Here is a 15,120-nt window from a genome sequence, read left to right on the forward strand (position 1 = left end):
ATCCCAAGGATACCTGCATAGGTTATAAGATTCAGAACATCAAAAGTTGTCTAATCCTATCTCCAGTTCAATGCAGAAGTCACTAAAACAAACAAACATGAGATTATTCATCTACCTGTTGAGAAACCGAATAGGTTCAAAGTACCGAGGCCATAATAATTTTGTCAATTTATAATTCACCAATTTATATTTTTTTATAATAAGCCCAATATTTCTCCTTAAAACTCCTTCCATTCCTCATAGTTTTAAACTTTAAGACTCCATCTGTCTCTTGCACATAAACACACAAATACACACACACTGAATAACCCATTTTTTTATATATATTTAAGATAATCATAATGTCCTCCAACCCCAAATGCTTCATATTTTCTCTTTTTTATGTCAGTATATTAGATTCATTCAAATATTTTATATATTTTCTAAATGCCTTTTCACCTGGTTAACATCTCTGGACAAATTCTCATTCAATACTGTTTTGAAAATGTGAACTCAAAACCAAATAAGCATAAGGCGTCCTCACTGAAAACATGATGAGAATGTTGACTTTAAATGGGCATACTCTCAATAATAAAAATCCTACCAGCTTTGGAAGACATGCACACTTACTAACTCTTAGTACACTGCCCAGAGAATTTCACCATGGATCAGGCTGATGCCATTTCCTAGGGAAATCCAAACCCATTTCCTAGGGAAAGTATTCCGAGGGTCTGGGGCCCCAAAAGACAGATTACAAGTCAGACTTTGAAAATCAATAAAGAACAATGCAAAATATCAGATTCAACAGTGAATGAATTTATTAGGTCAAACAAAACTGGACCTCCATACATTTTGCAAGAAAAATCTATGTAGTTCTGAGCCAATTTTTTAAAATTGTAGGCACACACTTAATATTGTGGTCATTCATTAATTTCACTGTCTGAAGGACGTAATCTATCAGCTGGTATTTGATGCCAGACAAAGGGTGAAGAGCTGGTGATAAGAGCCTTTAGCTAACATGCCTGAGAAACTCTATGGTAGCAGCTCTAAGTAGAGGCTGAAAAATTTTACTCAAAGGGTCTGGAAACTCAACAAGTTGATTTACAGAAAGCTGAAATATAGGTTGGCCTGTAACAAGACTGGAAACGCCTAGAAGCCAACGAGGTCGGGTGGCAGCTTCTGGATCCATAGCCCAGGGAACGGCAGCTGCTGGACCCCAAACCCAGAGACCCAGAGCAAGTCGTCTGGCAGGGACTGCAGATCTTGGAGGTCCTTGGGCGGTAGCAGGACGTCAGGCAAGGTCTGGACACCACACAAGATGTCTGGCAGCTGGTGGGCTTACAGCAGGTCTCCTGACAGCCACTGTGGAGGGAGGAGCCCACCTGGCAGGTGCTGGGAGAGCAGACGTCAGTGCGGTAGACCAGGTTGCTGGGGTGGGATGAGCCACAGGAGGAGCTGGGGTAGCGCAGGTATCCCCCAAAGGAGGGGGAGGAGAAGTTTCCAGAGCAGCAGCTGTAGGACATGTTGGAAGGAGATGTGAGTTCAGCTGAGGAGCAGTGAGGAGATGCTCTGAGTTTCAATGCCATGGTCTGGACTCCAAGTTATATATACTCTTAGACGTGGGTGTGTCACCGTCCAGATGTTCCCTCCTCCTCACTTGTCACCCTATGTAAGAATGCCTCTCTAGGTTATTGCTTAACTCTAATTTATCACATCTTCACATAGTTAATTGTGCTTTAATCACTCTGATACACTTCGGGAGAAGCTACTCAGGTCTTTCCCCAGGAATTCTCTGTGATTTGACCTTTGAAGTCCTATGTCATCACACTTCCGAATATCCTCCCCCTTTTACTCCACGTGGACCTTGAGTCCTTATTCCACCAAATGGACTTGTATAAACTTATCCTTCATTTCCTTAAGGCTAGCAGAAGCATCAGTGGTTACTATTCGATATACTTTGTCCTTTTCTTCACAAGCATATCACAATGGATTTCTCCAAATACTAACTATACTTAGCAGTATAGCAGTGAACCTTTTATTCTTTTCTCTTTGAATTAATCCATGTAATTACTGATATCCGTTAATTTAACTTAATTAAGTTGTGGATTCTTTGGCAAAACACTCAGCCTGCCTTTTCTGTGATACACTTGACTTTCTCATATCTTGAATTAAGGGGTATGGCTATCATCCCTGCTGACCATGCCATTGGACTTCCTTAAAGGGAATGGAAGCCTAAAAGACTTCCTTAGAGGATGCCCTTCTTCTTCTTCTTCTTCTTCTTCTTCTTCTTCTTCTTCTTCTTCTTCTTCTTCTTCTTCTTCTTCTTTCTTCTTCCTTTCTTCTTCTTCTTTCTTCTTTTAAGATTTATTTATTTATTCATGAGAGACATAGAGAGAGGCAGAGACACAGGCAGAAGGAGAAGGAGGCTCCCTGAGGGGAGCCAGATGTGGAACTCAATCCCAAGATCCTGGAATCATAACCTGAGCTGGAAGTAGATGCTCAACTGCTGAGCCACTCAGGTGTCCCGAGAGGATGGTCTTCTAAGAAATAAACACAATCCTTTGAGTGAGACTTTAAAAGGAAGTGTTTGCTGGAACTGAATTTCTGTGTGTATTTTCTGAGAAGCCTATCTTGTAGCAGGCATTATTCTCTGCTTATGCCCTAAACCAACTCAGTTTTTATTGTTGTTGTTATTTGGTTTTATTTCTGGGTGAAGGGACATATTCTCAGTTGCAGTTATTAATTTATATCTGAAATTATACTTCAGGAATTAACGTCTAACATTTTCTGAAGCAGCTAACTTGAAGCATTAGAGTTACATGGGTCTTTGGTATCTGTGGTCAACCCACACATTGAAAAATTATGCCAAAGAAAGTTCAGTAAATTCCGGCTAACTGCTAAGAAAGATAGAAGCTCAAACCATGTTCTCCTTATGCAGCATCAAGATCTGAATACTCTGCAAATATAAGAGCAAATTTAACTTTAACTTGTCTCAGAAAAGAATCTATTAAGTTTATTTATACTAAGATATAAAAGCCTAATAAAGCCTTATTTACCTCTCCTAAGAATATTTGCATTAAATAGTGTTCAACAGAATTCCATGCATCACTGATCTTTATGCATTTAAAATATATTATACATTCTAGCACAGAAAGAGAAAAGAATCTGGATAACCCATACTTAGATTAATGAAAAACAAAAACAAAAACAAAAAAAAAAACAAAAAAGGAAGAAGAAAAAGGGCTTCTTCTTATCTGGTCTGTGCCCATTCATCTTCTTTAGAATCTGACATTTTATTTGGTTTAACTAAGGGGAATGGCATTTACAATTGTCATTGAAAAGAAAGCTCCTTAACTACCTGAAAATTAACTTGCTGAATTCCAAAGCACGCTGCTTCAGAGCACTTAGTTACTTTGTTTTATGATTATCTCTCCCATGCAGAATCCAAAGTGTGGCATGCATCACATGAAGTGCCCTTGTGCAATACTTAAACCATCACTCTGATTCACAGAAGTAAAATAAGTTATGCTTTATGAATGGACACCTATTAAATTTACTGAAGAAATATGTGCCATCCCCAACACATGGGATTCCTTAAAATGCCAGCCTTTAAACTCCTTTAGAATGCACAATATTTCTCTCTCCCTATTAATAATTGATTCTACTAAAACTAAATAAATAAATAAAAAAGATCTTGCTTTTTCAGGCCAGCTCCCCATGCCTGGGAATTAACATTAAAATAACTCGAGAATAAGTCAATTCCAATTAACATCGCCCCACACCCATTCCTAATTAGGTTAACACTTTTCATTAGTCATTCGTGCACTTTGTACAGATACTAGTGAATAACTCAGAAATGCTAATAAATGTGTTCCTCTGAAAGGAAGAAAAAGCAAAACAAAACTAGAGTGGTTTTAATAGTTCAGAAGTGGATCCCGAAACTAATAAAATGCTCTGTGTACGCTACAAACACAGGCAAAGTTTTCAAGAAAACAAAAATCACTATCTGGATATGTCAAAAGAAAAATGCTATATTGCAATTTTTTTTGCTTTTTTGGAAATGGAAAAATACCAATAGTACATAGAACAAACAAGCATTAGAGGGCTCAGTAGCCACAAGGAACTTTATGACCTGAATTACCTGAATCATGATTATTTTTCCAGGTCATCACTTTAATAGAGTTCACTCTTTACGCTGACAGTCGCCTTTTGCAATGTTTTCAGAAATTTTTGAATACCTTTCAAATCAGGTGAATATTAGTAGAAATAAAATAAATCATATGTTCCAGCCTATACCTTTATCTTTCCCTTTCACTTCTTTCTTATATTCTCAAAACTGCCTCCTCAAGACCTACAAGGGCCTTTTATTGCCCTGTCTGCAAAGGTTCTTCTTCCTAACAGCTATTGCTCACTAGGATTTTACTTTCCAAATTCTCTCACCGAGGGAGTGATTTGTCTGTTAAAGGTTATCGCTAAGTATAGGCTGAAAGACCCATTTGTGGGTAAAGGAGAAGAAAACCACTCAACCTCTCTGCTCTGGCTTCTGGCCCAAGTACCAAGCAAGATGGCCATGAGCCACTACTTTCCCAGAGGTCATCCTACCCCATTGTTAGACTCTCTGGGCACCGGCGCTCCTCTTACATAACCCAAGTCTCTTCCTGCTTCAAACTGACCAAACGTTTTAGGTCTGCAGAACTGCATCATCTGTAACTTGTATTTTAAATGAAAAAGCCAGTGTAGCTGATTTCTGGACTCTGCTTCCAGACCTCGCTGATCTTCTGACATTTGCCTTTGCCTGATTCATTTTGAAAATGGAAAAAAGAATATGTAGAGTGATTAAGCAAACTCTAGAGTGGTTTTCTAGAATGCCTAAACTCCAATTGTTACCATTTTATCATACTTGTTTCATCTCTCTCTCTCTCAATTAAAGAAATACAACACTACAGATATGATCCCTGGGTGGGCCAACCTCAGTTTCCTGCTTTTTCCTATCTTTCCACTAATGCATTCAGTTTGAAGGAGTCTTCCAGGAAATTTTCTGCACACATATTTATAAGTGTATACACTTTATTACTTTGTTAGTAGTAGTAGTAGTAGTAGTAGTATTTAAGATTTCATTTATTTATTTAAGAGAGCGGTGGGGAGAGGTGCAAAAGGAAAAAGAGAATCCTTAGACTCCCTGCTGTGTGCAGAACTTGTGGGGCCTGATTCCATGACCCTGAGATCATGACCCGGGTTGTAGTCAAGAGTCTGATGCTTAACTGACTGAGCCACTCAAGCATCCCTGTTTCTCTATTATTGTTTTACGTTGTAAGAATGCAGTCTTATTGCACATATATTTGTAAATGTCTTTTTATGAAAGAATACTTTCATAAAATACTGTTTGAGACAAACAGGTTGAGTTTCTTGCCCATGGCCACTCATGTAGTAAGTGGCAGAAGTGGGATTTGAACCTGGAGATTGGAACCATTGTCAGAATTCACGCAAATGAGCACTTTATTATAATATAAAGATCTAGTTTCTTTCTTGTTATTACTGTATAGAATTCTTCCATAATGCCAAATTTTATTGATCTATTTCCTTATTATTTTTGATTTCTTACTATCACAAATCATGTGACAAAGAACATAATTGTACTTAGGCCTACATCTAGGATTTCCATCAGGTAAACACTTAGAAGTAGACTTGTTAGGTATTTTTCAATTTCATTTTCAATTTTAGTATAGTAATTAGGAGCAGGGATCTTGGACTCAGAATCACTGGATTTGAATCCTGACTCCATCATTTGCTAGTTATATAAACTCAGTCTCATTCAACTTTATTCTTTTATTATTACCTTTTATCAATTATTCTATAGAGTCATTTCCCCTTTCAAATTAGTTTTTTAGTAGTCTTTGTATATTCTTTATTTTATGTTCTCATCTTCCATATGTTGTAAATATACTTCTCCACTCAGTTTGATTTTTTTTTTAAAGCTCAGCTCTATTGAGGTACAATTTACACATAATGAAATTCACCTCTTTTAGGTATACAGTTCAATGAGTTTTGACAAATGTATAGTCATGTAACCACCAACACAGTGGAAATACAGGACATTTCATTATCACCCAGAGGTTCCTCGTGCTCATTTGTGTCAATCTCTTCCCACCATATATCTGAATTTCTGCCTTACAGTCTTTTCTGAAATGCACTGTAAATGGAATTGTCCATTACAAAGTTTTTGTGGTTGGATTCCTTCACAGAGTACACTGCTTTTGAGATTCATTTATGTTATTGTACAGTTCAATAGCTCCTTCCTTCTTATTGCTAAGTGGCATTTCACTGTATGTATGCTCTCCACTCACACCATCCATGACATTTCGATGATTTCCAGTTTGGGGCTATTAGAGACCAAACTGCCATGAACATTTACATGCAAGCTTCTTCATAGACAAAAGTTTTGGGTTTTTTTCTGGATAAATACTTGGGATTGGGATTGCTAGTTTACATGGTAACTGCATGTTTAGCCTTACAAAAACACTGCTATGCCATTTGCCACAGTGGCTGTACCATTTTGCATTCCCAACAGCAAACTATGAAAGTTCCAGTTGTTCCGAATCCTCGATAGCACCATGCATATTATTATTATTATCATTACCATTATCCGTTATAATTTTGCCTAGCTAGGAGGCATGTAGTGGTGTCACATGTGATTTTAGCTTTCATATCCCTAATGATAATAATCGTGTACAGCTTTTGATGTGCTATTTGCCTTCCATGTTTCTCCTTCAATGGTATCTATTCAAAAAATTTATTTGAGTTGTTTCTCTTTGTATAATTGAGTTGTAATATATACCAGATCCAAGGCTTCTATCAAACAGGTGTTTTTCAGATATTTTCTCCAAGGTTGTGGCTTGTGTCTTGTCATTTCATTTTATTGAAGTGTTTTGAAGACCAGATGGATTTTGTTTTGATTAGATTCAGTTTATAAAAAAATGATTGGTATATGGTACAAAATTTGAGTCAAGGATTTTTTTTTTTTTTTGCGTGTATCATATGGATGTCCAATTATCCCGATATCATTTGTTGAATAGACTGCCCTTTTCCCACTGGATCACCATGACACCTTTGAAAGGTCAATTAATCATATATGTATAGAACTATTTCTGGGGTCACTCCTCTGTTCCATTAATGCATTATCTCTATTCAATATTATCATGCCTTAATTACTATCGCTTTATAGTAAGCCTTGACATCAGATTGTAAATCCTCAAACTTTGTTCTTCATTTTCAAAAGTATTTGCCTATGAGTTCCTCTTTATTTCCATATAAATTTTAGAATGAGTTTGCCAATTTCTACACAAAACCTGATGCTTTTTTTCATCAGGATTATGTCAAACTTACATCCAATTTGGGGGAGAGTTGAAATCCTAATAGTCTTTGTTTCATGAGCATGATATATCTCTTCATTCATTTGGATACTCTTCAATATCTCTCATCAATGTGTTTTGGCTTTCATTATATAAACCCTGAAAACATGTTGTTGGATTTATAGCTAAGTACTTTGTGGGTTTGGTGCTATTTTGAGTTGTATTTTAAAATTTCAGTCCCTATTTGTTCATCACTTTTACATAGAATTACATTTTTTTTTATGACTTTGCATCCTGTGACTGTCTGAAGTTCATTTATTAGTTCTAGCAGATTTTTGTGAATTATTTCAGGTCTTAGGTCATCTGCAAAAGATAATTTTCTTCCTTTAGATATATATGACTCTTTTCTTTTGGTCTTATTTTATTAGGTAGAACATCCAATACAATGCTGAATGGAAGTGGTCAAAGCAGATACCCTTGCCTTTTTCCTGAGCATTCAGTTTTTCTTTAACTATGACACTAATAGTATGGTTTTGTAAATGCCAATTATTAGGCCTAGTAAATTCTCTTCTAAATCTTGTTTACTGGGAGCTTTCATGATGAGTACATGCATGTTGAATTTTTCCAAATACTTTTTCATATTTATTGAGATTACCATATGGTTGAGTCTTTAATCCTTTAATGTGATAAATTGCACTAGGCGATTTTGAATATTAAATAAACTGTAGGATGCCTGGGTGGTTCAGTCGGTTAAGTGTCTTTTGGGTTAGATCGTGATCCCGGGGTCCTGGAATCGAGCTCCTCATCAGGCTCCCTGCTCAGTGGAGAGTCTGCTTCTGCCTCTGCCCCTCTCCTTTGTTCATACTTTCTCTCTGGCTCCTTCTCTCTCTTAAATAAATAAACAAAATCTTAAAAAAAATAAATTAACTTTACATTTCTTGGAAAAACATCCTTGATTATGATGTATTATACTTTTAATACATTACTGGAGTAGATTTACTGACATATTTTCTAAGGTTTTTTAAATGCCTATTGTTTATTATGGGTATTGGTTTGTGATTTTCTTATGACAGTGTCCATGTCTAGTTTTCTACAAGAGTAAGGCTGGCCTTATAGAATTAGTTGGAAAGTATTTATGCTTCTCTTTTCCCAAATATTTTATGTAGATTTTTTCAAATACTTTGAATAATTTTCTAATGAAGCCAACTCAGCTTGGACTTTGCTTTCTTTATTGAAATGTTTTTAATTGTCAGTTTATTTCTTTTATAAGTATAGGGCTATCCAGGATGTCTCATTATTCTTGATTGAGCTGTTGGTGGGTATCTGTCAAGGAGTTTTCCCATTTCACCTATGGTGTCCAGGCAAGTGACCTCAGAATCCAGCTACAGTGGTCAGATAAATCTGCTTGGGTTATAAAAAAAAAAAAAAAAAAAGCAGAAATAGTGGTGACCTGTCTCATGACCACATGGACAACATAAAACTTTGCTAGGGCCACTCTGGCTGGAAAGCAAAGTGAGTTCAATGATACGAGTTGGAGTAACAATTGAATCCAGAAGATAAAAAACCAACAACCCTATATGTATTATCTCTTTTGTTTTATTTCCATGCTAATCACTTCTACCATGATACTAATATACCTGCCCTCACTCAAATGTTCATTCAAATGAAATTTTATTGTTTCTATTTATTAAAAGTATTTTAAGGAAATCAAACATCTTTTGAATCTTATTAAACTTGATAGCCTCAAAGCAGAATACATGCTCCAGTTGAACAGATGTCATAGTTCTCTCCTTTCCATCATTTTGTGCAGACACTCATGGGCACTTTTCTACCCTACTTTGCTCTGAGTGCCTGTTTTAGCTCTGGGTTACTTAGGTGCAGAATGTGGTGATAGGTTTCACCTTGCAAGTAAAGATCATTACCTGGGTGTTGGCTGGATCGTTTACCTGGTGGAGGTCCAGTCTTCAGTCTCCAGGTCAATTGATAAACACAGCTGGTTTTTCTATGAGAATTAGAAAATATCCAACTCATTATCTGTTTCCAAACTTTAGTCCTCAAATCCCCATCTTGAAAGTTTTCAAAGATGTGGATAATCTAGAAAACAAAAATTAGGGGACCTGGGATGCCTGGGTGGCTCCATGTTTGAGTGTCAGTCTTTGGCTCAGGGCGTGATCCCAGGGGGCTGGAATTGAGTCCCTCATAGAGCTTCCTGCAAGGAGCCAGCTACTCCCTCTGCCTATGTCTTTGCCTCTCTTTCTGGGCCTCTCATGAATAAATAAATGAAATCTTAAACAAAAATTAAGGGACCAGAAAGGGAGTCCAGTATTATATTCAACTTCTATGTTCCTTATTGTTTAAATTCAGCACTGTAGACAAAAAAGAAACACAGGCTAAGTAGGAATTGAACAAAATACAGATAGAGTTTACAGACTCAGATATTACCAAACATACCAAGGAAATGCTAGTTTGTGAAACCACAGATTACAGTATCTGATTTTTATACTGATAAAGGTGAGTTTTAGTGTATGATGGTGGAAACCACACTGAATTACAGCAGTTTATTTTAGGTTGTTACATAGATCAGAGGCAGGACCAGATGGGTGCTGAAGGTCTTGACAGTTGTGAAATTCAATGACTTTAAGGTAAAATTTACTTTCTGATAATTCAGTCTCCAAATCAGTTTCCATATGACTGCATTTTGTTGTTTAATAGTTGCCAAAGAACAACTATTAAACAAGGTACATTCCTCCCTAGTGAAGTATAAGCAAGATTCAAGAAATACATGATCAGTTTGGTTAGAGGATACTGATAGCAAACATGAAGAAAGTCATCTATTTCTTAGAGAGTGTGTTAGAGTTCTCCAGAGAAATAGAACCAATCATATGTGCATGTGTATGTATGGATTGTATGTTTATATTAGATATGTATATGTATACACATACATATGTGACACGTATGTTTGTGAGTGTGTGTGTGTATACAGAGGCAGAGAGATTATTTTTTTAAAATTAGCTTGTGTGGTTGTGGGGCTGATAAGTTTGAAGCATATATAAGACAAGCCAGCAGGCTGGAAATTTATCCTGTGGTGGAAGTCATGAGTCTGAATTCCATAATATGGCAGGATGAAAACTCAGGCAGGGTTTCTATGTTGCAGCCTTAAAAATTCCTTCTTCAGGAAACCTTGGTTTTGCTCTGAAGGGCTTTCAACTGATTGGATGAGGCTCACCCACAATATGGAAGTAATCTGATTTACTCAAAATCTACTGATTTATATGATAATTACAGGAACATCTTGATTGATGTTTGACAAATAACTGGACACCACGACTTAGCCAAGTGGAAACATTATAGTTATAACTGTAACAGATAGTTATTAAGGCATTATATAATACCAGCAAATAAGGCATTATCAGACATTAAAGTGTTAGCAGACAATTCTTTCATCAGAAAAATGTAATTATTTCTCATCCTTTATTTACTCCTTATGTTGATTTATTATTTTTTCTTTTATTTCAATAATATTAATAATATGGAACTTATGGATATTTTAATATCTTTGAGTCATTCTGGATTAAATTATATTTAAAATCACAAGCTTTAAAATCTCAACAGCACTTAAAGGAAATCAAAATTTCTCTCAACACAAGTGTTTTGAAAAGGTAAAACACAATTTAGGCAAGACATTAGTCTTGTCTATTTATAAAAGAGAATGGTTAAATATATTCATAAGCCAGTACCATTCATTATAAACTAAATCTATATATACTCTATTTCTTATCATAATGACAGATATATTCTATGTATTTACTTACCAAAAGTACAAATTGATTTCTGGTAATATTGAAATGTTTAGTATAATTGTTTTAAGAACTCTTGACTTGAAACATGAGACTATGAATCTTTGTTACAGGAAACCACACTTGTTAGGATGTATTTGTTGACTTAAAGTTGTAAACTACATTTGCCTTTTTCTGTAAGATGTGAGTTTTTACACATTATACTTGTAATTATATCTTAGCTATGACATCACTGAGTTAGCTATCATTAACTCATTCAAGCTATATGAAAGCCTTGAAGAATTCTCTGGAACTAGAAACATACCTAAAAGCATTTCTAGTTTGTTTGTTTGTTTGTTTGTTTTTAATATGCAGGTAATAGAGTTTAATGATTATTTTTTTTTTTATGATAGGCACACAGTGAGAGAGAGAGAGGCAGAGACACAGGCAGAGGGAGAAGCAGGCTCCATGCACCAGGAGCCCGACGTGGGATTCGATCCCGGGTCTCCAGGATCACGCCCTGGGCCAAAGGCAGGCGCTAAACTACTGCGCCACCCAGGGATCCCTAATGATTAATTTTGAATGACAATACAGAATCTAAATTTTCTCTCTTAATAAAATAATAGTGGGTAATATTTAATAATCATTTTATAGGGCCCAGGCCATGTGCTAAACATTATACATGGTACATATAAATTATCCTATTTAACTCACAGCAGTTCTGCAATAATTTCTATCCTCTTATAGATGATCTACAATGTAGCAGAGACCATATACCATGGCTTTATCTGAGTTACTCTTAGTTCTTAACTGTACTGCCTCAGTAACAAGAACGATGGATAAGATGGTAGAGTGAAAGACTGGAAGCAGGGTAAAGAATGAAGAAATATTAGGAGAACAAAATGAAATCTATTGGAATGATTAGGATTCAAGCATGCTCACAATCTGTTTTTTGGTTTTCTGTTATTCAGTGCTGTTAAAAATAAATTTTAATTACACTGTTGTCTATGCTTTACTCATCCAAACCAGGAAAAGCAATAAGATCTACTACAACTTCATGCCATTCCTAGGCTTCAATGATACTCTAATCTTCTATCTCCCTAACAATAAAAAAAAAATAAAATTTCCATTCTGATTATATAATCTTTTACAAATCCTTCTATCTTTTCTAAAATATATCCTTCTTCTTTTGCTTCAACTGTAACTCCAAAGGGTTGGACTTTAGATCTCCTTCAAATAATGGCTCCCTTGAAGGCTTTCTTAGCTTTTTCTCTGACAAGAACCCCTTGGTTAAAAAACATTCATTAATTTACTGTGAGTCAACCCTGAAAATTACTTTAATTTCTAATTGACATGTCATAGATTATGAGCATACAAATTCATAAAAAGATAAATTAAAGACTGCTAATAATCAAAAGCAAGCTCATTTGGGGGAAATCCCAGATGCAGATACTAAAAAAGTTGAGAAAATTTCATCCAAAAAGTTGTCCTGGGTAAAATAGAGATTTTCTGGAGGAGAGATCAAAACAAAGGGAAAAGGAGTAACATAGAACTTAGATGGAAAGGAAACAACATATGGTCAATATGTATGAAAAAACTCTATACCAGGAATTTTGCATTTATAAATTATTTCTCCTAAGAAATATATGCCATTATCATTTACATTTTCCAGATGCAGAAGCAGAGGCAAACAAAACGTTTATAAGATCACTTCACCTAAGAAATGGAATGAAGATTCAAGTTCATTTTTGTCTCACTCTAAACTCCATTCTTTACATTCATTCATTCACTCATTCATTCACTCACTCCATTCACTCACTTATTCTATTTATTTCATCTGCTCCCATAAGCATGAGTTACTTGAGCAGGATAGATATTTACTAATTCTGAATAGACAAATTAATGTATAGTTACATAAGCAAGTGAGCAAATGACTAAAGTCTATGAGGTCATTACAGTCTGATTATTAGTAGCAAATCCATTCCCAAATTTTCCAAAACTGACTCTCTCAGGAGCCTGAAATATATTTCTGGATGACAAGAACTATATTCTGATCCTAGGTTGACTTTGGATTCTGCTTCTTTGAGATAACACTTAGGTCTCAAATGGAGCATGTAGCACAAAAGAAAGATCTTTTCTCAGCACATTTCTTAAGCTGCACTCTGCTTTATCTCACTAGGAATGGAGAGAAGTTAATCATTGTTGGGCTTAAAAAAATATATCTTGCTTGGGGCTCAAATTTTGGAAAGAGACCAAGAGAAGTAAAGAGAAAAAGGAGACATAATTAAAAATCTAACTATAGCAGTGATTTCAATATCTGGGGCACCTGGCTTGCATATTCTCCAGAAACTCTATACCTTGCATTTAAATCATTGATATACCTTAGGGAAAGCAAGACCAATGCATTTTCATGCAAAAGAAAACTGATTAATGATACATAAACACACTGAAGTAAATAAATAGAAACATGAGCTGGATTCCTGTTAAGTTAAGCAAATTATTGTAAAATAAGCTAACATCTTTCTATTCCTTTGTGACATACTAGAAAGAGATGATCTAGAAAGTAGAGAATATTAACTTGTTCTAAGAAAGGAAGAGGAAAGGGAGTGGGGAGTGAAGTAGGGAAGAAAGAGAGAATTTTGGAAGTAATGATTTATAGATTTCTAGTTGTAGCATAGATTATTGATGAATTAAAATGCTTCAGTTAATGACAGAAGATGGCTTTTGAAGGTCTCATTTCTTAGAAACGGATAGGTGGTTCTTGAGTTAGAAGATCTAGTACTTTCTTAGCAATAATTTTTTTTAATTCATTGTTTGAGATCTTAGAAATGCAACATGCTGGTTTATAGACTTCTGAACACATATTGGTCAGGAAAAAGGTGACTGACCTTTCCCAGAGAAACAACAGGAGTGTCAAAGAAGCCCAATTCATCATAAGAGGTGGGGAAATTCCCAGATCCACAGCCTCTGGACTAGAACACAGAGTCCACAGCCCCAAGCTCACAGTCCCATCCCCTGAAAAGACTGATGTGAGGAAGGATACTCATAAGTGGGCACAGGATGGCTGGAAGGTTCCCTGGTAGCCGGCAGAAACCTGATAGGCACGGGCAAAGGGAACCAATCATTGTGGTAATTCAATTCTTGGGGAGATAGGACTCTCTTTTGACAGATGGAGTGTATTAATTTGACAAAGTGCCACAGACTGGTGTTCAAACAACAGAAATGCACGATGTCACAGTTCTGGAGGCTGAAAGTCCTAGATCAAGGTATTGGCAGGGTTGAGTCCTTCTTTTTTTATTTTTCCTCATTTATTCCTTTATCCTTATTTATTCCTTTTCAAAAATTCAATTAGCCACCATATAGTACATCATTATTTTCAGATGTAGTGTTTAATAATTTATCAGTTGCATATAGCACCCAGTGCTCATCACATCATGTGCCCTTCTTAATGCCCATTACCCAATTACCCCCATGCCACCACCCCCCTTCCCTCCAGCAACCCTCATTTTGTTCCCCAGAGTTAAGAGTCTCTCATGGTTTGTCTCTCTCTCTGATTTCTTCCCATTCAATTAGTTCCTTCAAAGGGCGGTGAGGGAAAGACCTGTTCCAGGCGATTCTCCTTGGCTTATATGCATCCATCTTCTCCCTGCGTCTCAGCAGATCCTTCCTTCTATGTGTGAATATCTCTGTGCCTAAATTTCACCTGTTTATGACAATGGTCATATTGGATTGCAGCCCATCATCATAACCTCACTATATAACTTGATTGCTTCTCTAAAGACCCTATCTTCCTGTAAAGTCATATTCTGAAATACTGGGGTTTAGTACTTCAACATATGAATTTTGAGGGACACAATTTAACTTATAACAAGGACAAGTAGTCATTAAAGTGTGGGGGAAAGCATTTTAAGATTTTGATTAGATATTATCTCAAACTTCAGTTTTCCCTGGGTTTAATGAGGAACTGGAGTGAATTTTCTCCTAAGGAACTTTATAAACCCTTTCCATTGGGTGCG

General features: G+C 36.1%; 1 protein-coding gene across 1 annotated transcript; it reads right to left on the reverse strand.

Annotated features, from left to right (window-relative positions):
- Positions 1 to 774: 774 nt before the first annotated feature.
- LOC129502157 (keratin-associated protein 13-2-like) lies at positions 775 to 1,580 on the reverse strand. Its single transcript, XM_055313637.1, has one exon. The coding sequence runs from the start codon at positions 1,563 to 1,565 to the stop codon at positions 1,068 to 1,070; it is 498 nt and encodes a 165-aa protein (XP_055169612.1). The 5' UTR covers positions 1,566 to 1,580; the 3' UTR covers positions 775 to 1,067.
- Positions 1,581 to 15,120: the final 13,540 nt, after the last annotated feature.

Source organism: Nyctereutes procyonoides, unplaced genomic scaffold, assembly GCF_905146905.1.
Source record: "Nyctereutes procyonoides isolate TBG_1078 unplaced genomic scaffold, NYPRO_anot_genome, whole genome shotgun sequence".
NCBI classification, from domain to species: domain Eukaryota; kingdom Metazoa; phylum Chordata; class Mammalia; order Carnivora; family Canidae; genus Nyctereutes; species Nyctereutes procyonoides.

Excerpts from the sequence above, each read along its gene's own strand:
- LOC129502157 (XM_055313637.1), bottom strand. The coding sequence starts at position 1,565 with ATGGCATTGAAACTCAGAGCATCTCCTCACTGCTCCTCAGCTGAACTC.